This window comes from Schistocerca cancellata, chromosome 5 (genome assembly GCF_023864275.1).
Source record: "Schistocerca cancellata isolate TAMUIC-IGC-003103 chromosome 5, iqSchCanc2.1, whole genome shotgun sequence".
Taxonomy (NCBI): Eukaryota; Metazoa; Arthropoda; class Insecta; order Orthoptera; family Acrididae; genus Schistocerca; species Schistocerca cancellata.
The window spans coordinates 155873899-155898269 of NC_064630.1; the positions used below are offsets into that span (position 1 = coordinate 155873899).

General features: G+C 36.9%; 1 protein-coding gene across 1 annotated transcript in view; it reads left to right on the forward strand.

The window, feature by feature from the left end:
• Positions 1 to 24371, forward strand: part of LOC126188956 (papilin) — a 260366-nt gene that overhangs the window by 138273 nt on the left and 97722 nt on the right. Inside the window, exons 21-25 of the mRNA XM_049930714.1 lie at positions 3196 to 3372; positions 5155 to 5331; positions 10477 to 10656; positions 10876 to 11061; positions 20387 to 20599. Of these exons, the coding sequence (XP_049786671.1) occupies positions 3196 to 3372; positions 5155 to 5331; positions 10477 to 10656; positions 10876 to 11061; positions 20387 to 20599 (933 nt within the window). The remainder of the gene's footprint in view (positions 1 to 3195; positions 3373 to 5154; positions 5332 to 10476; positions 10657 to 10875; positions 11062 to 20386; positions 20600 to 24371) is intronic.

The following is a 24371-nucleotide window of genomic DNA, read 5'->3' on the forward strand; positions in this document are numbered from 1 at the left end:
ATGCATATAAATATGGATTCATTGAATTGATTGCCACTCCTGAGGACCTTGGTCCACTGAACTTTTAGGCCATAAATGTCCAGGGAAGCCTGAACTGCAACACCTGAGTAAGGTGTTTCAGAGAAATGGATACAGTAACACACAAATTAGGAAGGAAAAAGCAAACAACATACAACTCCAAAGTAATGCATGAAGGTTTAAAATTACCAGCATTTCTTTCCCTTTATAGGAACCCGTAACAATCAAGATGATAATGATTCTGAAGAAATGTGGCATCAAAAATATATTCTAACCACTGGAGATGAGATATCCAGTAGGACTGTACATGCCTGATGTATGCAATATTCAATGTGAGCGTGAGCTGTGGTGCATTTGACAGACATTTTCCAACACTGCTTGAACAATGGTCATGTATTGAATTTTGAATGGAATAATGTGCCATGCAGGGCCAGTGGCCTTTGAGACAGCATAATAAAGGAGAACATTGAAATTAAGATCAATCATTGCTTCATAAACAGTGGCCAAGGCCATGAAACAAGCTGTGTTCAGGATCTGTTACTGCCCCAATTCCCTTTGAGTACACCTAGCCTAGTGACGCACAGATAGCATATGAGATGGAGCCTGACCGACTACTTTGGGATTTCAGTATAGCCTCAGTCCCCTCTCTCTCCCCTCCTGCTCTACCCTGAAACACTTAAAGGGGTCAGACTGCTCCCTGATACCACCTACATAAAGATAACATAGACTTCACTTTGAAATATTGCCAGAAAATTATACAAATAACACTCATCAAAATGCCATGTTTTTTATGATCTTGCAAAACTAGAAACTTGATAACTTCACATTAGCTCAGCTCAACAGGAAAAATAATTATATAAATACAACTTATTGATATTAGCATTTGAATATGAAATGTACACAAAAAGGCTATTTAGTGTAATACCACATTATGATGTCTGAAAAATGTAAGTTCCAGCAAGTGGAAGGAGACTTATATATGATTTTAAATACGTGACATATTACAGAATAAACATTGGGATAAAAATCATCCCAGCACCAAACTCAGTAACACATACATGAACAAGCTTTCCCAGGTTTTCCGTTCTCACTACTAACTCTCTGACCTTACCTGCAAACAAAGAGGGCTTCTCCTCCTAGCAGTGAAGTCTCTGCTTTCAACACCCCATTAATTACTCAGCACCACCCAAGCCTCCATAGATTACCCAACTAAGGTTACAACTCATTTTAATTGAATCAACTGTGGGTTCTTAGTGAAACATTATAAATTAACTAAAAAAACTGTTTTTAGCCTTGTTTCATAATTTATTATTAATGTTACTGCACAACCTCCATTTCGGGTTATAAGCCCATTTTCAAGTACAAATGGGCTTATAACCCAAAATATAGGTTGTGCAATAACATTAATAATAAATTGTGAAACAAGGCTAAAAACAGTGTTTGTTTAGTTAAGGCTATAACTTCTTTCAGTCAAGTACAGAAATCAAATCATCATTCCCTTGATATAGCCCTCGCATCATCCAGAGTTGCATTTCGTTACCCTCCACACCTTCACAACTTCCTTGGCAACCCGTACAATATTCCCAGACCACCACCCCTACCCATATAGCCATTTCCACTCCATGCACCCACTATCGTATATTCAATCCCCATAGCTGGCAAAATGTACATAATTCTTTACTTCTCATTCTATAACTCCCATTTGTTATTTTTGTATTGAGGATGGCTACAGATGTGCTTTCTTGGACTTCATACTTTGTGTGATATATATTGCCTTCACCTTGCATCTTTTCCTTTTTATGGTTCTGAGAGGTCTGAACCCTCCTTTCTCCTCAAAGAAAGAGCCTGCGACAAAAGCTAAGAGTACTTCACTGTATTGTATGTGATCCCATCACCTGTATTGGGAATTCCACCGTGTAGGGTTAAACAAAGTCTTTGTATATTTCAAGGAGAAAATCAGAAAAAGAAGAAACTATTTGCAGAGACCTACATATTCTTGCTTTGTGACCCATTTTCTAAATTCCTTCTCAGCTTAAATATTGGAATTTAAACAACATAAAGAGTAAATGTAATAACTTGCTGTAAAGGTAAGGTAAGGGTATTAAGTGGTTGACAGGCACGTAGATAAGATTGAAAATCTAGGTGAGCTTTCAGATAATTTCCTTTTTCAGCGATAACTACAGTATCAACAAGTGCCTACATGGCTACATCTCCTGGCCAACTACATTGCACTGGTGCAGCATGTACACAATATGAGAGGTGAGAGGTCAGTAAACACACAGAGTATGAATGTGGTGCCAGTGAGCTCACTCTGGCATAGGCAGGGGGAGTTGTGTGTGCTGCACAATGATGTGCTCCACAGCTGATACAACGTAGTCATCTGGGACAGTGTAGCCATGTGAATGTATGAATGTGTCAGTATGTTTATTCTGTAGTCAAAAGTTCAGCAACATTTTCAGTCTTATTTACCTGTGGATCAGCCACTCACTGTCTCAACTATACAGTGAGTTCTTACCCTTACTCCTTCCATTATTTGCAGTCCATCAAAATCTTTTGACAGCTATAAATATTGAAAAGTTGAGGATGTATATTAGATGCATACATAAAAACAAATGATAATTATTTATTATGTTAATTTGCCCCTATCAATGTTTTCTTGATTGCTGTCATATATAAAATAAAACATTCTTATTCATTTATCCATACAATATCTAACTCTCTCATTGTGGAGGCCTGACGAATTGATCAAGTCTCTACAAATCACCTCTTAACAACAAGTGTTCATGCAACAGAATTCACTTTTGTGTAGCTGCAGCACTGTTGCCACCTACATGTTTTAACTGCTATGTGGCAATGTAAAAATATGTAATTATTACACCTGAGCAGGTTCAGTATACTTAAATGAAATTAGATACTGCAAAGGGGTAAAGTGACACAGATCACCCTAACATAATCCATCTGTTATTTTGTTCCTGTTTCTGTACAAAAATCAAGCAATTTCATTGTATTTCTTCCTTATTTCTTCCCAAAACTTACTCATTAGTGAAGATAATACTGTTCTTTCCTTTGTTATACACAGGACTGGCTGTTGCATTTGTGACTATTGCCATTATGTTTTATTGCACATTTTGCTATTAACATCTTGTTTCAGGATTAAAGGTTTTGCTTTTATTACAGAAATCTGTACATTACCAAAGTCCCGAGGCTCATGTCGAGATTTTACTGTCAAGTGGTTCTTTGACACTGAATATGGAGGTTGTTCACGGTTTTGGTATGGTGGCTGTGAAGGCAATGACAACAGATTCAAAACACAAGAAGAATGCAAGAATATCTGTGTTGAACCTCCTGGAAGAGGTAGTGAACTATCTATTTCTAAAAACAATGCTAATATTTGTATTTTGGGAGTTTCAATTGTAATTTAAGACATTAAAATTTCATAGATTATAAGATTTGTAGAGTTTACATCACTTTATAATATTTAAGGTATGTACACAGGATGTCCAGTTTTCACACAACTTTTATGATACTAGTAATGTTTCAGAGGAGTTTCAAAACTCGTTGAATAATCAGAATACTTGTTATGCATTTCTTGGGAATAAATGAGAACTGAAGCCGAGAAGCAGGACACAGAAGTTTTAACATTCTCATCCCACCTAAAATATGAAAAATAATAATTTAAATGGCACTACATTAATGGCTTATGAAAAAAACATAGCATGTCATGCCAGTGATGATAAAATTTATGTTAAATTATGGAAAATTGTGAATCCATTTTGCTACTTATCTTGTAACAGGATGTGGTGATTCAGGTATTCTTACAAAATATTTTACTTGACAAGTGTGCAGGGAAAAAACAATCAACTCTTCACATCAGTCTCCACAAAATCCATTGTCACCTCTGCCACTGTATCATCCATATATGCTTAATGACAAGATCATAGATTTCAATTATTATAAGGTTAATCACAATTAACTTTACTATTTTGAAAGATTTTTGCAAGATACTTTTTTCCTTCACCTTGAAGAAATACATTTCCTGTTACAAAACAGTACTGCTCAGAATTCAAATTCATACATTTGTCTCCATTGACAATTCTACATTTGGTTTCATTTGTTTCCATCAGTTTTTAATTTCATTCAGTCATTTACAATCTCAATTTTCTGTGGATATTTTTTATTTCATACATAAATTGAAAATTTATGTTCTCTAAACACTGAAGCATTCTGTACTGGTGAGTTCTTTCTCAACATAATTAGTTTATGGATTTACAAAAAAAAATTCAAAATAAAGCAAAAACTTCTTATAAGCTACAAAATGTTATTCTATACCACTAAAGTACCAACACATTAAGCATGTACAGTGTGTTACGTGATCCGGATTTGTGTACCTAGTCAGCCAAAACTTAACATGAGACATGATTAACTATAGTATGCAGATAACCACAGTGAATATAATATTATTTCAGTTTATATATTATGAATTTTGTGTGTGTGTGTGTGTGTGTGTGTGTGTGTGTGTGTGTGTGTGTGTGTGTGTGTGTGTGTGTGTGTACATATACACTCTTCCTAAATAAGTTGAACAGACACTTGTTTAGTATAGCCAGTTATGTCGCTGCCAATGGTACAGTTACACTTTTTTAAAAATAGTGTAATGATAATGTATGACTCTAATGACTGTGACTGTAAGGTAGATAATTAATGTTCTAATATTACTTAGTGGGGCAAAAGAGGTGGCCTCATCTAAAATACATATTCAGATGGCAGCTTGGAAAAATAAAAGAGAAGTACAGCTGTAACTCGGTTGCAATGCCAAATCAAAATTCACTGTTGTATTCACATCTAGTAAGGGCAAAGTCATAATAACTGTGCTATCAGAATAAACAGACAGAAGTGTTGATGGGCTGATCAGGCACAGAAAATATTTTAAAAATGTTTGATTTGTCTTTTTTTAGTGCTATTTTCTTCAGAAAATGCCCTTCTAGCATTAATTATTTATCAGTTATCTCTCTCTCTCTTTTTCCAATCAGTTTCTGAGTTGTAGATAGGTTGTCTTTTGAAGATGGTTAGACTGAGAACTGTTTATTGTTAATTTAGCCAATCTACTGTACCAGTAATAAGTATATTTTATGATTGCAGAGGCATGTTACCTACCTAAGATAGCAGGTCCATGTGAAGGCTACTATCCAACTTGGTATTATGATTCGGAAAGAAAGCAGTGTGGTCAGTTCATTTATGGAGGTTGTTTGGGTAACAACAACAAATTCCAAACTCAAGAGGAATGTGAGGCACTTTGTGTGCTCCCTGATACCATTGGTAAGACACTGCAAAAATTTCTCTTCTCTGTAAAGAAAGTAATATGAGGTGTGGCAATAAAGAAACCAGACTGGTTGTTGTGCATATTTCTGATTTTATTGATGACAAAAAGAAGAGTGGCAAAATAATCTTGGAACTCTCCCTGACATACATATAAAATTTCACATTGTTGTGGTGGTTAGTCTGGCTATAAACCTTCCTAGAAACAGGTCTTGTGTCTGAACTCTGTCAGAATTATGGTACACTCTAAAGTGGAACAATGTGCTAACATCAAATTCCTCACAAAACTTGGAAAATCTGCCACAGAAACTTACAGTTTGAGAAACAAGTTTATGATGATCAGTGTCTATCTCATATGTGAGTTTTTGAGTGGGTTAAGAGGTTCATGGATGGTAGGGAAGATGTTGAAGACGTCCTTCCACTTTGAAAACTGGCGAGAATGTGGAGAAGGTCAATAGAATTGTTCAAGGAGGCTGCCACCTGAGCATTCGAGCTATTACAGAACTTGTCTGAATCAATAAGGAAACTATATAATGAGAAGGAAAGTTGCTACTCACCAAATAGCGGAGATGCTGCGCTGCAGATAGGCACAACAAAAGGACTCTTACAATTATAACTTTTGACCATTAAGGCCTACATCAACAATAGACACACATATGCACATGCACACACACTCATGCAAACACAGCGTGAGTGCATGTGCCTATGTGTGTCTACTGTTGACGAAGGCCTTAATGGCCAAAAGCTATAACTGTGAGAGTCTTTCTGTTGTGCCTATCTGCAACTCGGCATCTCCGCTATTTGGTGAGTAGCAACTTTCCTTCTCATAATATTGTTATCCTGGATTTTCCATTGTTCAGTTTGGAAACTGTTAGACAGATTCTGCATGATGATCTGGGCATGACAAAGGTTTGTGCTAAAGTGGTGCCAACAATACTCTCAAGCGAGCAAAAGCAACATCGAGTGGACTGCTGTGCTGACACTCTTGAAAATGTTGAAAATGACCCTGATTACCTCAGCAAAGTAATTACGTGTGATGAAACATGGATATTCCAATACACTCCAGATACTAAGTGACAATCCATGCTTTGGAAGAGCCCACAATCCCCTAGGAAGAAGAAAGTCCACAGGAGCAAATCAAAATTTTAAAAAAAGGATGAGTGTTTTCTTCAATGTCCAACAGATTATCTACATTGATTGGGTGGTTGTAGGTCAGACTGTCAATCAAGTTTATTATGTAACTGTTCTGAAAACCCTCTGTGAATGTTCGTGACGAAGGAGACCAGATCTGTGGAAGAATCGCTCATGGATTCCTTGTCAGGATAACGTTCTGGCCCCAAGTGCAATGTCTGTTAAGAGATTTTTGGTTGAAAACAACATTCCAGTGATGGAACGTCCACCCCATTCACCTGACCTAGCATCATGCGACTTCTTTCACTTCCCAAAACTGAAGTCTGCACTTGGAGGAACCAGGTTTGTGTCTATGGATGAAGTGAAGGAAAAAGCTACGACCCTCGTCAGCAACATAACAGAAAAAGACTTGCAGCACTGCTTCCAACAATGGAAAGTTCACATGAAGTGGTGCAGGGATCAGAGAGGGGACCACATTGAAGGGGACAACATTTCAGTTACGTGTAAGTTTTTCAATAAAGTGTTAGAGCATGAATCCAGTTTCTTTATTGCCACACCTCATATTAGTGTTATTGTAGTTTAAAATTGTCATTTCTGTAACAAAATTTTAAACTGTGATACTAATATGTACACAGATTTCATTACACCATAATGTTTCTCGTTAAAGAAATGAAAGTATATAGAACTTAGGTGTACTGAACAGTGCATCAGTGAGCAATGAAGGAACATAACCAGCAGTTCTACAATATCCATGGTGTGTATCAGTTCTTTAAAGGTGCTGTGTTCCTAAAGAATTCAGTAACAGTTAAACAAGTTAAAATCTAGGGGACCAATCTGGGACAGCAGGATGGACAATGTAATATTTTTTTAATATTAACTGTTTCTTATATGTTGCTATTATCATGTTTAGTTTGAGTGTCTTCTTCCTTGATGATGGTATAAGTCCAAACTTCAGATGATGGAATCAAATTTGACCATCAGAAGTTGTTTTTCTTCCTAATTAGACTTGAGTGAAACTATTTAATGAACATTAGCATAATCCCTTGCCGCTATGCCTTTTGTGCCTTGACTTCTGTCATTGTTTATGTTTGTTTTCCAACAGAACTGCTTTAAGATTTGTGTGCAATTGCATTAATGACAATAGTTTCCACATGACATTAACAACTAATTTTGTAACTGACTACCTTGAAAATATTGTGGAAACATTTGACATTATTCAGCAGAGGTTGCACTGGAAGGGCTTCATATGCCACACAGAAATTATTATGATTTTCAGTTAATATAGGAGTGTTATCTGCAGACAAAACTGGTGGAGAGTTTTTGTTGGTCAGCAAATCATTAATAGAGAATAGGTCATTGAGGTGAACCTTATGCAATTCTAAGCATAATTTACTTTTAATGAGTAGGCAGTTATTCTTTGTCTTATCTACATAAAGACAGATTGTTTAATGTAGTTGCCAATGGACTATTTGACTAATTTACTTCAAAGTTTTACACAACACTCTAATGAACATTGGGACAGACATAGGCTACATATTTATGAGGTATAAATATATGTTTAATTTGTGAAGGGTAAACATTGTCGACAAAAATCTCAAAAAGTTCTTCACCAATTTACTTCAGATTTCTACATGATACTCTAATGAATGTTCAGACAGACATAGGCTACATATTTTTTGTATGACAATCCACAGGTTTTCTGTTAAAATAGACTGTGAGAAAGAAAATGCTGTGTTATGCTGTGCAAATGTGCAGTTTTGTTTTCTTTCTTGCAGCTCAGCTTTAACTTTGATAGCAAAGCATGTAAACCATTAAACAAATTGTTTCTCATATATATATTCTTTCTCCTTACATGAGGTGTGTGAGAAAAGTAATGAGACTGATTTTTTATCTACCAAGATTTTTCAAACAACATTACTGTCCTCTTCAAAGTAGTTCCCTTCAGCAGCTATACACTGGCAGAGCCATTGTTCCCAGCCTTGGTAGCAGCTCTGGAAAGCATCAACTGTTAAGGCCTTTAACATGTCAGTCACATTCTTTTGAATGTCCTCCAGAGACCCAGAATGACATCCTTTTAAGACTTTTTTTCAGTTTTGGGAAAAGAAAAAGGTCACAAGGACTCAGATCAGGTGAACAGGGGGGTTGTGGTGCAACAGGAATGCCTTTTGAGGTCAAAAATTCTGCGATGGAAGTGGCCATGCAACAGGGGGAGTTGTCACTTGTGTGCGGTGTTCAGTCTCACTCGAATCACCCTTTTCCTGAGCCTTTCAAGACCATCTTTGTGAAATGCTTGGTTGACAGTTTTTCATGGAGGAACAATCTCACATGAGCATGCACACATTCAACATTTTCATTGGTTTTTGAAGTTGAAGGTCTCCCTGAGCCTTCCAGAAATGATTTGTGCCAGTGGACAACTTGTACTCTTAATAACAAATGTTCCCCATAGGCACGTTTCAAATTTTCAGATGTCATGCTTGTGGATTCCCACAGTTTAACACAAAATTTGGTGGCATCAAAAAAATCACATGATGACTGTATGGAGCTGAAACTCAGATTGAGCATCTGGAAGGGGTGAACACTCTGGTCTACACAATTAGAACAACACAGCCTTGCCAGATCGGTCGCAGTGTTGTCAGTCTCATTATATTCCTCACACATCTCATATGTAATTTCAAACAGAAATTGTATAAAATGTTTTTGATGGTGCTGAGTCACAGTCATTCAATATTTTTTGAAAGAATAAACTGCTATTTGACTGTGTGTTATTGTATTTACCTTCTGTGCTATCTAGATTTTGTCTTTTATGCTATTATCAAGTAAAATGCGAAAGTTATTAGACGCTTAACACATTGTAACTGTTACCTGCTTAGGACTGCCATAACAGATATAATGTGTTAATGGTCTAAGAACTTTTTAGCACTGAACTTGATAATGGCATAAAAGTCAAAACCTAGATAGTACAGAAGATAAATACAGTAATACACAGTCAAATGTCAGCTTATTCTTTTTTTTAAAAAAAAAAAAAAGGATACACAACAACATGCTGATTTTTTTCTGTCAGTTTTACAGAAAACAGGAAAGGTGTATTTATGGTATATTGGCTTACAATTAGAATACTACTATGGAACATAAATTGTGCAAAACTTTGTAATACTACTCACTCGCAGACTGGAACTATATAAAATACTTACACTGAAGCTACTGTCCTGACATATCCAACATCTGGAGAGATTTCTCTCTCGTATCCCTTGTACCAATGTTCTCAACCCATTTACCCATTCATTTTAAGTGACTTTGTTTGCAATAGCAGTAAACAAGGCTCAGTGTCAGAGAGAGGGGTTAGAGGACATGATACGGGGTGGGGTGAATGAAATGGACACAGAGAGGGGTGAGGATGAGATGGACAGAGAGAGGAGGGGAGGAGGTGATGCACAGAGATGGAAGGAAGAAGAGATGGACGAAGAGAGGGGTGAGGAGAAGATGGGCAGAGAGAGAGAGAGGGGAGGAATTTGGGAGGTATATCCAATTCCTATACATATTTAGCAGTTACAAACTATTGCCAGGTGCACTGTACAGAATAAGCCCATAAGCACTGCCCTTCATTCCATCTTTATCTACTATATGGATTAACAATGTGGTTTATGAAATAAGAGACCTTCATAAGGCACAAAAGATTCCTATAACTACAACAAAATTATTCATGACATCCACAAAATTTTTAAACCAAATTGTTTATGTGAAATAATCCCATGGCTTGTAATAAAATTACATATTTGGGAAGCAGCAGCTTCTCCAAATACTTTTGACAAAACTGGCAAAAGAGAGATAAAGCAATAGTTTCTCATATCTCTTCATGACCCTTTTTGAGCAGTGAGTTAACTCCTACTTATTTTACTGCATATGTGAAACATCCTTATTCTGCTTCATTATTAAAGATAGTGGATGTCCTGCTATTTAATGACTTTCAAGGGTATCCCATCCAAACCTACAGAATTTTTTATTTTTTAATGATAGATGCATGTGAGCAACCAAAAGACGAAGGTCCGTGTAAGGGTAATTACCGAAGGTGGTTCTTCAACAGAGAAGATGGTGTGTGTGAAGAATTTGCATATGGTGGCTGTAAAGGAAACAGAAATAACTTCCTCACTGAAGCAGCTTGTCATCAACAGTGTTTGCAACCTGGGCGAAGTAGGGGTAAGTAAATTCATCATAGAATATGTTAAAGACCTCTCAGTAAAAAAATTACTTATGTTGCTGAGATAAGCTGCTACACATAGTTGTAGACAATTTTAAAATTTTTCATGTATTATAACAGAGGTATAGGATTTATATAACTTTCTTTCCAGGCATCCAGGAGACATATCCTCATATTAAATATTCTGCCTTGCTGTGTTACAAACTTTGTTTCAGCAGTAATGGATATTTGTGCTCTTCCGAAGGATATGGGTCCGTGCCTAGGTGCTATGTTGCGTTGGCATTATGATGCTGAACAGAAAAGATGTCAGCAGTTTGTTTATGGTGGTTGCCAAGGCAATGGAAACAGGTTTAGGACTGAAGCCGAATGCAAGTCTAAGTGTGAAGTCTCTGACATAATGAGAGGTATTCAGAAATCAATGATCTGTAGGCACGCAATGTGGTATCTTTCATTTCTGTAGCATTATTGCTGCTGATGGTGATGTTTATTGGGAAAAAGGCTTTTGTGTTGTTGCTTTTGCATCCCATCTTCACTCTCATTACTGGAATGCTGGGGAAGGTGTATGTTTCTCTGGTATTTGTGTAAAGTATTTTGCATGCTACCTGTTCAGGTACTATACCACAAAACTTATAAAATATTTATATTCTTACAGACATGGAAAGAGAACCAAATTTCTGCAAATCAGAAAATTTATCTGAAAAATAAGTTTTCTAAATCAGTAATGTCTCATAAATTGGATTACAAATTCCAAATTGCTCAAAGTCTTTAGGTAAATGTACTTTCTATGGTGTAGAGGCAATTCTTTCTTTTGGCTCTGCATTACAAAATTTAAAAAAGCATTATATTTATTGCTTATGTGTACTAAGCTTTGTTAAGTTGCCCCCCCCCCTCAACACTCATTATAACACCCTGTATTTACTCTTTGCCAGAATATGACCTCTCATTACTCAATCTGTAAGCTTCTTATGTCACTAGAATCTGGCATAAAATGACATTTGTTATGTTTCAGCATCTGTACATAACATTTTTACAGATTTTAAAATATATAATTTATGTTCTGTTACTTCTATTCAACAATTTCATTAGTGTCAGTGAAACTACAGATCTGAACACTATTAAAGCAAAATTTGTCAAAGTTGGTTTAAACACCACAGTGTTTTACCAAATGAATCTGTTAAAATGGTGTACCATGGCTTTCCTTCATGTGTAAACTCATGTGCCCAGCCAATCATGAAAACTCTTCTCCTTAAAATGGGATACAAATCACATAGTGCCTTGGCACTATTCAACTACATAAAGCTTTTTCAGCAAATGGAAACAATTTTTTTTTCACAGTTGAATGTTGGAGACTTTTGTTCTTTAGCAATGTTAATTTGTTTACAAAATTTGTAAAATTCTTGGGAAAGTATGCATTTCACAATATGTCAAGGATTTTGGCATAACTTTTCATGTCAGTAAGAGCTGTATCATTGCACATGATTACAATAAGTGAAAATATTTTCCCTTTCTATAATACAATAAATATAGTTCCAGTCTCTTCCTGTTAGTATGATTTAAGGTTGATTCACATCATACTTCATGGAATGCAACGTCAAAACATGCCACACTACATTTCAAGTAGTGATATCCACACAGAATGTCAACAAAACAGGAAAAGATATTGTGATTGTTTTATAAGGACTTAGATATTTTATGCTATGAGAGTTCTACAAAAGAGGCAACGTATCTGAAATCGAAAAATAATTTAGATTTTGTAACATGCAGACAAATAAAAAGTCCACTCTGTGTGTAAATAAGAACATAAATGGATAAACCAGTCAGAGAGTCAGCTGTACAGAAGGAGAAAAAATACAGTTATATTTGATTTCTTTACTATTTAGGAAAAAAAACACAATAGATAGAGTGAAAAACCTGTACAAATTGTCATCTAAATATTGCTTAATGTGTTTCTATGTATATATTTACTTGAGCAAAAAATTGATTATTTGAAATGTTTGCATGATGCTCTTTGTATTCTTTCACTCTCAGCAATGTGGGAAATTTACCATACAACTTCCATCAAGAATATCCATAGTGAACCTTTATAACAACAAAAACAGTCAGTTATTGACAAAATTATTTAATTGTATAGATAAAAAATTACATACCAAGCAGTGACAGAACACACACATAAAAGACTGTTGTTATTGGCAAGCTTTCAGAGCCAGTGGCTCCTTCCTCAGGCAGAAGGGTTGAAGGGGAATGAATAAGGGTGAAGGAAAAGGACTGGAGAGGTCTAGGAAAACGGGTAGATTTCGGGAAAGTCACCCAGAATCGCGGATCAGGGGAGACATACCGTACAGGAGAAGGAAAGCTCTCAGGTTTTCAAATCTTTGTCGATGCAGTCCCCAACAATCAGTCTTTCCTTCTCATCCTGTATGGTGAGTCTCCCCTGACCTGCGGTTCTGGGTGACTTTCCGAAATCTACCCCTTTTCCTAGTCCTCTCCAGTCCTTTTCTTTCACCCTTCTTCCTTCCCCTTCAACCCTTCTGCCTGAAGAAGAACCCACTGTCTCCAAAAGCTTACCAATTACAACATTCTTTTATATGTATGTGTTCTGCTGCCACATAATGAACTTTTCTTTGACCATTAATGAACTGTACTATCATTGTTACTTACTTAACTCTGAAACTATATTTCATCTTTTTGTATCACAGATGGTGTCTCATCACCTCAATTTCACCATTCAGTAAGTGAAATGATGTCTGTTGACATTCTGTCTAGTATGGACATGCTTCCATTTAAGGATGTGTTGCCTTTCATTCCAGTCCATTGATGGCTAGTGTGAATCTATCTTTATTTGTATTTGGGAAAAATAAACACTAGCTTCACCCAAAGTTGAAACTGAAAGAATGGTTGGAACCTCCAGACACACATGCTCAGTGGCAGCAAATAATATTCAGACACATTATCAGCAAAGACTCCAAACAGGGGCTGTTTCTTCTCTTCATTCTTGTCATCTGATTTTACTGACACTAATTTCATGGTTTAGAACAACATTTTCCTTTGATGGTTATGAACAAGAAGTTGAAATACGTGGAAGGTGAGGAAGTGAAGTAACATAAACATGTCTTAAATTAATAGTAGTAGGAGACAGCTATACATGGGATGTTACTTACTTTTGAGATTAGTGGAGACTTGTTTTATGGAGTATATACTTATGTATTATTTAATATACACATTTACAGCTTCATTTTAGTTTGGTATGTTACTGTTCATCTTATGTGCCCAGTATCATTACCTGTATGCTATTTCAGGAATTATTTGCAGAACTTTTGTTTAGTTCAAGGCACATTATAATGTTCACATTTATTTTAGCTGCCTGTGACTTCCTGAGCTTATCTTTGTTTCATTGAAAACCCTACAACAGTAAGTCTTAACAAAATAATGCATTTGCCAAGCACGCACATTATGTTACAAGAAACAACAAACTTAGTAAAGATTATAACACTCACCTCCAGATAAATTGGGGGGGGGGGGGGGGGGGGGAGGCAAGGTTGTGCTCATGGACACTTGTAATAGAACAGAAAATTATATTAGATTTTAGCACACACTCATTTCTGTATAAGTAATTGCACTCTCTCTCTCTCTCTCTCTCTCTCTCTCTCTCTCTCTCTCTCTGTCTCTCTCTATATCGTGCACACACACAAAATTGAAGTTGCATTACTCCAAATGCATATCTCCATGACATGTTTATGTGCCAGGCATAATTAATTCCCATTACCATAATATAATATGTTGTCTACATCATCTACATCTCAGTATGTCTGCTAGATTGTCTACATTTTCTTGATAGTGGACTGACATCAGAACATAAGCAGATCCGTAGAGCTATAAAATCACCACTTCGCAGAAAGTAGCATTTGACAGCTTTCTAAATGAGCCAAGACAAGAAGCAGTTTGCCCTACAGTTGTCAGTTTAACTGAGAAGGAACTGTATACTGAAACCATGAATGTGCAAGGCAAAAACCTAAGTGAGCATTGTCAGACTACAACCACAGAACCTTCTACTTAGTACAGTGTCTTTAATTACAAAAGTCCCTTTGGAGTTGACTGGCAGGAGCATTGATGTGAACATTCTGGTGCTTTTTAAATACGTGTTCACTTCAACATAGTTTTATTCAATGACAAGTACTTTGAGCAAGTAGCGTGGCCTGATGGAGTGAAAGGACTTCCCATGTTTCTCCAACGTTTCAGTATGCTCTCTCCTAATATCCAATTGATGATGGAGTCGGGGCAAGAGGGCATACTATTATTTGTTTCGGTGTAATGGAAAGTCAAGAGAATGCTGGCACATAGCATGTACCACAAGCCAACTGACACAGATCTGTATTTGCAAGCTGTAGGATACTAATTCACAGAACACGCATAACTTCAGACTGTCCTAAGCTGCCAGGTTAAACCTAAGGATGGTTTTATGACTGGGCGGCTATTCAAGAAAAACAGTTTCATCATGCATTCCATCTAAAGTGTGGGAACAAAATGAAGAAACAGAGGCACCCACAAATGTAGTCTCCATGATGTACTTCAGCAGTAATTCTTAAAGAATCAGCAGGTTCCTCAACAGACACAACATTAAAACAAGCCTTTTGTCCATCTGTGAAACTGAGTGCCTTGCTGGATATTATTAAAGACAGTCTCATCCTTAGGAAACAAGGCCTCACAAAGTTCTGTGACAGTATATATACATTGGCCAAACATTCTGCTTAGTGCAAGGAAAGTACAATGAACACTCTCTTCATACAAGCCTGGGCTGATCAGATATATCTGCAGTAGTAGAGCATTGCCTTAGCACATCATACACATGATGTTCAAGAAGACAAATGTTATATCCACAGTTTTGTTCTTCAAGGACTGCATGACACATTGGATAGTTTAATGAAAGGCACTCTGCCATGGACTTGCTGTCATTAAATTAAAATAAATTTCCAGTGACAGTCACATTGCAGCACAGTAGAGGTCTTACCATCTTTGATTTGGCTCTTGTCCACAGCAGTGACCAGCAGCAGCATTGGTGCCTCAGTAAATGCTCAGAAGGCAACAACTTGGTTCCAGTTGGGAGTTCTGCTGATACTTGGATACACAGAAGGCTTAAACTCTTGGTTGCCAGTATAAGCCTGTAGAAAAACTACATTCATCCACTTGAAGCAAACCAGTTGAGGCTTCCATAAGAAGACCATCACAATGTAGATACCAACAGCTGCTATTTGCTAGCAGTAACCTGTTGTAACAACTTTGCTACTAAGAGCAGGTGTCTTGGGGGAATTTGTGAAATTTGCACTGTGCGATATGACGGTACATCCAAGAGCCATATAATTAGATGATGTGCTGATAGCAGTCCAATATTGCCAGTAAATGCCAGCTTATATTGACACATTTTGAGGCCAGAGTAGCAGAATCTACCAAAAATAGGCCCATACATTTCTATTGTTATATTGGCAATATGTTGCTGTCTGATTGTGTAAGATGGAGAAATTTTGAGAATTCCTGGAATCTCAGCTAGATCCATAATTGTACAAAATTCACAATTGAAATACAGCAATTGGCCCAGCTATCAGTTCTTCATAATATAGCAGATGGATCACTGGGCTACAGTGTCTATGGGAAGTCTTCCCATTCTGAACCCCATCTCCATGCCATGAGGAAACAAGCCCTACCCACCTCCCTCCCCTTTTGCAGGGACATCCTGCACTTAGGACACAAGAGTATAAATATTATCAGATAAAAGAAGTCTTGTCTGAGAACTCGTACATCTGAGAAAGGTTTAAAAAAAGGGGGGGGGGGGACTCATAACAAGGAAGTGAGTGATGACTGCAACATAACTGAACAGAAACTGAGGAGAAAACTAACACTGAGGAGGAGAGCATCAAAGTGACATCCTTCCCTTAACCTAACTCAGTCTCCAGGAATATCTGGAGAATACTTGGAAAATATAATTTTCATTGCATATTGATCCCCGTCCCCCCTATAAAAGAGAAGTCAGTTGACACTGATGTGAGAAGAGAAATAAAATAAAGAGAATCTCCACAGAGATGCATGAAGTGAACATGTGGTGATGGCAAATAAGGAAGTCTGAAAAAACGTGGTTATGTACAGATAATCCACTGTAAATTTATTTGTTTTGAAATGTATTTAGAAGACATTAGGTGTCAAGCTTTATTTTAAATATATTACTTCAGAAAACAGATATTATTCAGTACTATGGTTTTGGCCCAGTTGAGGAAAAAAAAAGGGGGGGGGGGGGGGAGATTTGAGAAGGTTTGCATACACTGTTTTGTACTTGTCTGTGTGAATGTAAAAGGGCACAGGGAGAGATTGAGGGCTGAGTAGAAAAATTTTGTGTCCTACGAACGACAGTAACAATAAAAATGCGATTAAATGATGGAAGATTATTCCGCTAACAAGTAGGCAGCAAGCATAAGGCACTTAGAAAGTGACATAAATACTATTTTTTGCAACCATAGATTACTGGTAAAAAAGAGGAATTAATTGCAAGATACAAAAATACTCAGAGACTAACCAGTAAATTTTCGCTGTACTCGCAATAGGAGAGTCCGTAGGAGAAGTTGGGATGGATGGTGTTGGTTTGCATTACTTTTTGTTAACATATCTCTGTAAGCATTCAAATTTTCTCACTTTAAGCTGCAATGGAAAATTGTGTGATATGCCAGTAACAAAACAGTTGTAGTCAATTATCATCTTGAACAGATATTCTCAGACAGATTTATATTAGAAGAAGGTGAAAGGAAATAGTATAATTATGATAAGTGCATGGGAATTAAAGGAGTCTAAAGTTCTTGCCTAACATTTGAAATTCAGTTGCTTAAAAAATATGAAAATGAAAATGTATAACCAAAATCAGCTGAATTAGTGCATGCACATTCAGAATTATTGCCTACTTTCTTTTCTATGGGTGGTATACTTGGAAAGTAATTTCCATCAACTTATCAAATAATCACCATAACAATTTCTAGAAACACCAATTACAGTTAATAATTGAAAGTAAAATGCACGGTTAATGTAGAGCATGAATATTCCAGTAACATTTAACATGCCTGGTATAATTTTTTGAATAATTTTGCATGTTTTAATTTCATGGTGTTAAATGTTGTTGATGCCTCCTAACAGAGTCTTGCTCACTACCTCGAGATGAAGGAAACTGTACAGATCGTATACCTCGATGGTTTTTTGATGCCTCAGAGAACAGGTGCATGCCATTTTATTACAGTGGGTGTGGGGGTAATGCCAACAGGTTTGAGACAGAAACAGAATGTGAAGTTGACTGTCCTCCAAAAGTTGGTAAGTGCATGTGTTTGACCAAGCCTTTGCATGTTTATTAAAATACACTTTAATAATTTCTTCCATTATCATTCACTTTGCATGTAAATTAAACATAAATTATAAATATGCATTCATTATAATTACATGTAATTCTTAGCTATATTACTGTATCCACTTATATCTTGGTGTAAATTTAAAGTGTGATGAACAATCCTTGCTTCATAACCTGCATACCAGTTTCCCAAGAAAAGGAAAGATATACAGGGTTATTACAAATGATTGAAGCGATTTCACAGCTCTACAATAACTTTATTATTTGAGATATTTTCACAATGCTTTGCACACACATACAAAAACTCAAAAAGTTTTTTTAGGCATTCACACATGTTCGATATGTGCCCCTTTAGTGATTCGGCAGACATCAAGCCGATAATCAAGTTCCTCCCACACTCGGCGCAGCATGTCCCCATCAATGAGTTCGAAAGCATTTTTGATGCGAGCTTGCAGTTCTGGCACGTTTCTTGGTAGAGGAGGTTTAAACACTGAATCTTTCACATAACCCCACAGAAAGAAATCGCATGGGGTTAAGTCGGGAGAGCGTGGAGGCCATGACATGAATTGCTGATCATGATCTCCACCACGATCGATCCATCGGTTTTCCAATCTCCTGTTTAAGAAATGCCGAACATCATGATGGAAGTGCGGTACAGCACCATCCTGTTGAAAGATGAAGTCGGCACTGTCGGTCTCCAGTTGTGGCATGAGCCAATTTTCCAGAATGTCCAGATACACGTGTCCTGTAACGTTTTTTTCGCAGAAGAAAAAGGGGCCGTAAACTTTAAACAGTGAGATCGCACAAAACACGTTAACTTTCGGTGAATTGTGAATTTGCTGCACGAATGCGTGAAGATTCTCTACCGCCCAGATTCGCACATTGTGTCTGTTCACTTCACCATTAAGAAAACATGTTGCTTCATCACTGAAAACAAGTTTCGCACTGAACGCATCCTCTTCCATGAGCTGTTGCAACCGCGCCGAAAATTCAAAGCGTTTGACTGTGTCATCGGGTGTCAGGGCTTGTAGCAATTGTAAACGGTAAGGCTTCTGCTTTAGCCTTTTCCGTAAGATTTTCCAAACCGTCTGCTGTGGTACGTTTAGCTCCCTGCTTGCTTTATTCGTCGACTTCCGCGGGCTACACGTGAAACTTGCCCGCACGCGTTCAACCGTTTCTTCGCTCACTGCAGGCTGACCAGTTGATTTCCCCTTACAGAGGCATCCAGAAGCTTTAAACTGTGCATACCATCGCCGAATGGAGTTAGCAGTCGGTGGATCTTTGTTGAACTTCATCCTGAAGTGTCATTGCACTGTTATGACTGACTGATGTGAGTGCATTTCAAGCACAACATACGCTTTCTTGGCTCCTGTCGTCATTTTGTCTCACTGCGCTCTCGAGTGCTCTGGCGGCAGAAACCTGAAGTGCGGCTTCAGCTGAACAAAACTTTGAGTTTTTCTACGTATCTGTAGTGTGTCGTGACCATATGTCAATGAATGGAGCTACAGTGAATTTATGAAATCGCTTCAATCATTTGTAATAGCCCTGTATATTATCATTGTTGTAATATAACTCTGTAAGTCCATGCTGGATAAATAAAAATATTCAGAATTAACAGGAAAAACTCAACAGTGGCAAAAAAAGGAAGTAACTGCAACAGGGTAGTAGTAGTAGTAGTAGTAGTAGTACAAAACAGTAATAGAACAGTCGTAAGTTTTCAGAAGGAAGGTGGTTGGTCTTAGGTGCTATTTATTTCTGTTGGCTCTGCTTTAGTTAGCACTGTTGGTGAGTTGAGTTCTTTTTGTCACACCATGTTAGTAACTGTGCTGGAAACTGTTTTCCAAAATCCATGAACAGGTGCATGTGGGGATTACATTTATTTGAAAGTGAGCTGTGTGGAAAAAAAAAAATTGAAAATGTGTATTGAAGATTATTTTCTTCATTCAGAAGCATGACTGTCCAAATCTGTGTCTGGCCATCCAGATTTAGATTTTCCATGAATTCTCTAAAGTGCTCCAGAAAAATGTCAGAATGGCTTCTTTGAAAGGGCACAGCCAATTTCCTTTCCCATCCTTGAAACATTCAGACTTTTTGCTGTGTCTCAAATTACTTCAATCACTGTTGAAGGCATGTTAAATTTTAATCTTCCTTCTTTCCTACTAATTTATTGATTTATTTACTTATTTGTAAATCGTTTATTAAATGAAAACCATGGGAAGGAAGGTTATTTGATAGTTCTGTGATGATGACTTTCTCTAGTTAAGGAGCACATTAAACACTCATGAACTTTTAGTTGAAGACCTTTTGTATCACAAGGTTTGTGGATTAGTTTTAATTAATTTCCTTTGTATCAACAGAGCAAGACATCTGTACTCTTAAACCTGTTGTTGGTGGTCAATGCTACAATTATACTGAACGGTGGTATTATGACTCTTATGAGGTGCGCTGCAGGTCGTTTTATTACAATGGGTGTGGAGGAAATGAAAACAATTTTCTGACACTACAGGATTGTGAAAATCGTTGTGAGAAGCGGATTCTTACCTCTGTACCTGCTGCAGAATTCAGAAAAGGTAAATAATACTATTATTATAGGAAATTGAGAAGAAAACAATGTCTTAGAAAGAAAGGAATCTTCTGTTTATCATACAGTTTTATTATGTGCTGCAGTGGTAAATTATGTTAAATGATTTTTATTTATCTTACAGCTCGAAACATGTATTTAACATGCATGGGCAATGTTATAATAATTACATTTAGATTATTGATACACAATATAAATAGATTACATGCTATTAAGTAAAAGATCATTTAAGTATATTTAACATAGCATTCCTGAGGTCAAATCATGTCAGCACCATATTGTATGGGCACTTCAATATAAGCCATTTTTTTAACTCATTTTTAAAAATTCTACCAGAAAGCTGTTTCAGGTTGTTTGGCAGAGAATTATAAAATATTTCTCCCTTAACGAATGGGGTATTTGTTAGATTCAGTTGTCTGCTCGCCATATGAAAGTCTGATTTGTGTCTTGTATTGTAATCCTGGATTTCCATATTCCTGTTTGTCACTTTTTTGTCCTTTTTCACTAATAATATTGATTGAAACATATATACGGCATAGATAGTCATAATATTAAACTTAATAAACAGGTTTTTGTGTGAAGTTCTGGGTCTTAATTTTGCCATAGTTCTTATTACTCTTTTCTGCAATACAAATACCCTTCTTATATTGTATTGGCTACACCCACCCCACAATACAATTCCATAAGATAGATGGGGATACATCAACCCAAAATACACTATTTTTATTGCTTCAATATCTAAATATTGAACGAATCTCCTTAGTAAATACAGACTAGATGTTATTTTACCACAGACATGATCTATTTGCTGAGTCCACGAAAGTCTGTCATCTATATATATCCCCAGAAATTTACGTTCTGAACAGGTATTTTCCTGAATGTCCTCATTTACAACAGTATTTTTATTTGAGCCACTTGTCTTAAAATAAATTAAATTAGTTTTGTTAATATTGACCCCCAGGTTTTCTTTTTCAAAATGTGTTTGGGCTTTTTCAACAAAATTCTGTACCACTGATTTTAGGTCATCATTACTATGTGCCCAGCAAACCCCAGAGGTGTCATCAGCATACATAGTAATACGATGACTGGTGTCTAATACTTTTGGGAAATCATTCTCGTAGCAAATAAACAAGAAGGGGCCCAAGATAGAGCCTTGTGGCACACCAAAATTTATATTTCTTATCTTTGATCTTCTTTTTCGGTTACCTCTCCATTATCATACACAACTTCTGTGCATTATTGTCTATCTTTAAGGTAAGATTCTATTAAAAGCAACAGTTTCCCACTGACACCATTACAAGCAAGTTTACTTGACACTTTGGAAAGATCTAAAAACACCCCTGCCGTTTCGTAACCGTCATTTATTTTCTCCATCAGACAGTGTACAAACTGTATTGCTGCAGATATGGTGCTCCGACCACTTCTAAAGCCGTGTTGGAAATCTCCTGTTAAGCTATTCATATTATAGTGCTCAATTAAGATTTCTAGCATTATTTTTTCAATTAATTTACCAAACACTGAGGTGAAGGCAACTGGTCTGTAGTTCTGTGGTTGTTTTCTTTCCCCTTTTTTATGTAAAGGTTTAACTATAGCAAGTTTGAGTTTCTTCGCAAACACACCTTCTTCAAGTACACAATTTATTAGATGGACTAATGGTCTGGCTAACTCACCCTTGCATTTTTTGCAGTAGAAAAGGAAAACATTCATCACATCCAGCTGATCTTTTATTTTTTAGGCTGTCAATCAGCTGTGTTACGTCCTTGGTGGTTACTGTAGGTAGCTTGCAAGAGTCCCGTTCCTTTTCCTTATCATATTTAAACTGCCTCACTTGTTTCATGCAAGTATCATTTTCAATAGCATCTATAAAGTAATTATTAAATATATTGCTAACTATATAAGGATCAGAAAAATTATCATTATGTATACTTAACTCTATATTATTAATTTTAGTTTTTGAATCAGTGTTCCTCATATCATTAACTACTGCCCAGCACAACTTTGAGACACAGTCAGAATTTATTGCAGCAAAATAGCCATTATAGTTATACATTAGATTACAATCATTTGAGAGTGAATTACAAGGATGTATTGAGTGTCTTCATAATTCTTAGTAGTAGATTACATTCAGTGCAGGTATTATAACAGATTATCATTTGAACCATTTATTGCATAGTCTCTAATTGAACTGGTCCTCTTGTTGCATATTTCTGTATGGTGTCTCTCACAAGACTGTCCACATAGTGTACACTTGCAAAGGTTTGACGGTTTGTGGTATGTTGTATTTGCACAAATTTCATGGTGGAATCCGTGTACTGCAAGTCTTGTAAGTACGTGTCTCATCTCAAAATTTGCTGCTGTCCAAGTGCGGTCGATCATGGCCCCGGATCCATCCGTTGGTACTTCCTCTCTTTTCTTGAGTAGTGATCTTAGTAGGTTCTCCGATGCTGATGTGTTGGGAAGTAAGAAATTTGTCCTTAGATCCTCTATTGGGAAAGATTCTCGGTCGAGAAGGTAGACTAACCTTGATCTTGTGGTTTTTGCTACCCCTAATGCTCCTTTGATATAGGTTGCTTTTACTCTTTCCAATGTTTCTAAGTTCTTTTCATTTAGGTGTATTCATATGATTTCTATCCCATAAGCCAGTATCGGTATTATTTTTGATTTGAAGAGTGCCATAGCTGTGTCTAGATTTAGTGTTCTGATGGAACTTATTTCATTTATCACTCTGATGGCTTGTGTCGCTTTCTCTGTTGTATGTTTAGTGAAGCACTTTGTGGACGGCCGGAGTGTTATCCCTAGATATTTGTAATCTTTTGTGATAGATATTTGCTTTCTGTGTAGTGCAATTCTTGTCGTTTGAATACCATCATTTCCATCTTGTCGGTGTTGATTACTAACTTGTGTTTTGTGCATCATTTTTCCACATCGTCTATAGTCTCCTGTAGTTTCTTTAAGCTTTTTGAGTCTATCACAATGTCGTCCGCGTAGGCATATGCTTCGACATCTTCATCTTGAGCGATTTCCATAATGTCCTTTGCTGCCAGAATGAACAGAAGCGGGCTTAGTGGGTCTCCTTGGAGTTCTCCATTTGTTTGCCTTATTGTTTCAGACAGGTTGAGGTTGTCCAAGATCCTTATCTCATTCCATTCATTTATGGAGTTTATGATCCTTGTCCTGACGCTGTCTCTTCCCAGGGTTGCGTCGAGCATCCTTTTTACTAATGATCGATCGAGGAGGTCGAAGGCCTTTGTAAAGGCTAAGAATACAGCATAATATTTTTGCTTCTTATCGATGGTTTCCCATATGTTTTTTAAAAGCAGCTCCACTGCTGTGGTAGTGGATCTTTTTTCCCTGAACCCGAATTGAGATTCAGGGAGGTGGTCTTCCAAAGTGTGTCTTATTCTTCCTGTGATTAGTTTTGTGAATGCCTTAAAAGGGTTGTTTTCCAAGGCTATTCCTCTGTATTTGTTTGTGTCCTTAGGGTCGCCCTTCCCTTTGTACATTACCCTTACTATTGATTTTCTCCACTGGCCTGGGATTTTTGCTGTTTCAATGCATTTTTTATAAAGTTTTGTCCAGGTTGGTGCTAGCAGATGGGCTGTGTCTTTAAGGTATTCGTTGTAAAGCATGTCAGGTCCTGCTGCTTTCTTCCTTTTTGTTGATTCAATGATGTTTCGGACCTCATTTGGAGTGAGTGGGGTCCAGCCTGGTATCTCTTGCGGTGTGAGCTCTTGACTTGCTACCTGTGCTCCTTCTCTACC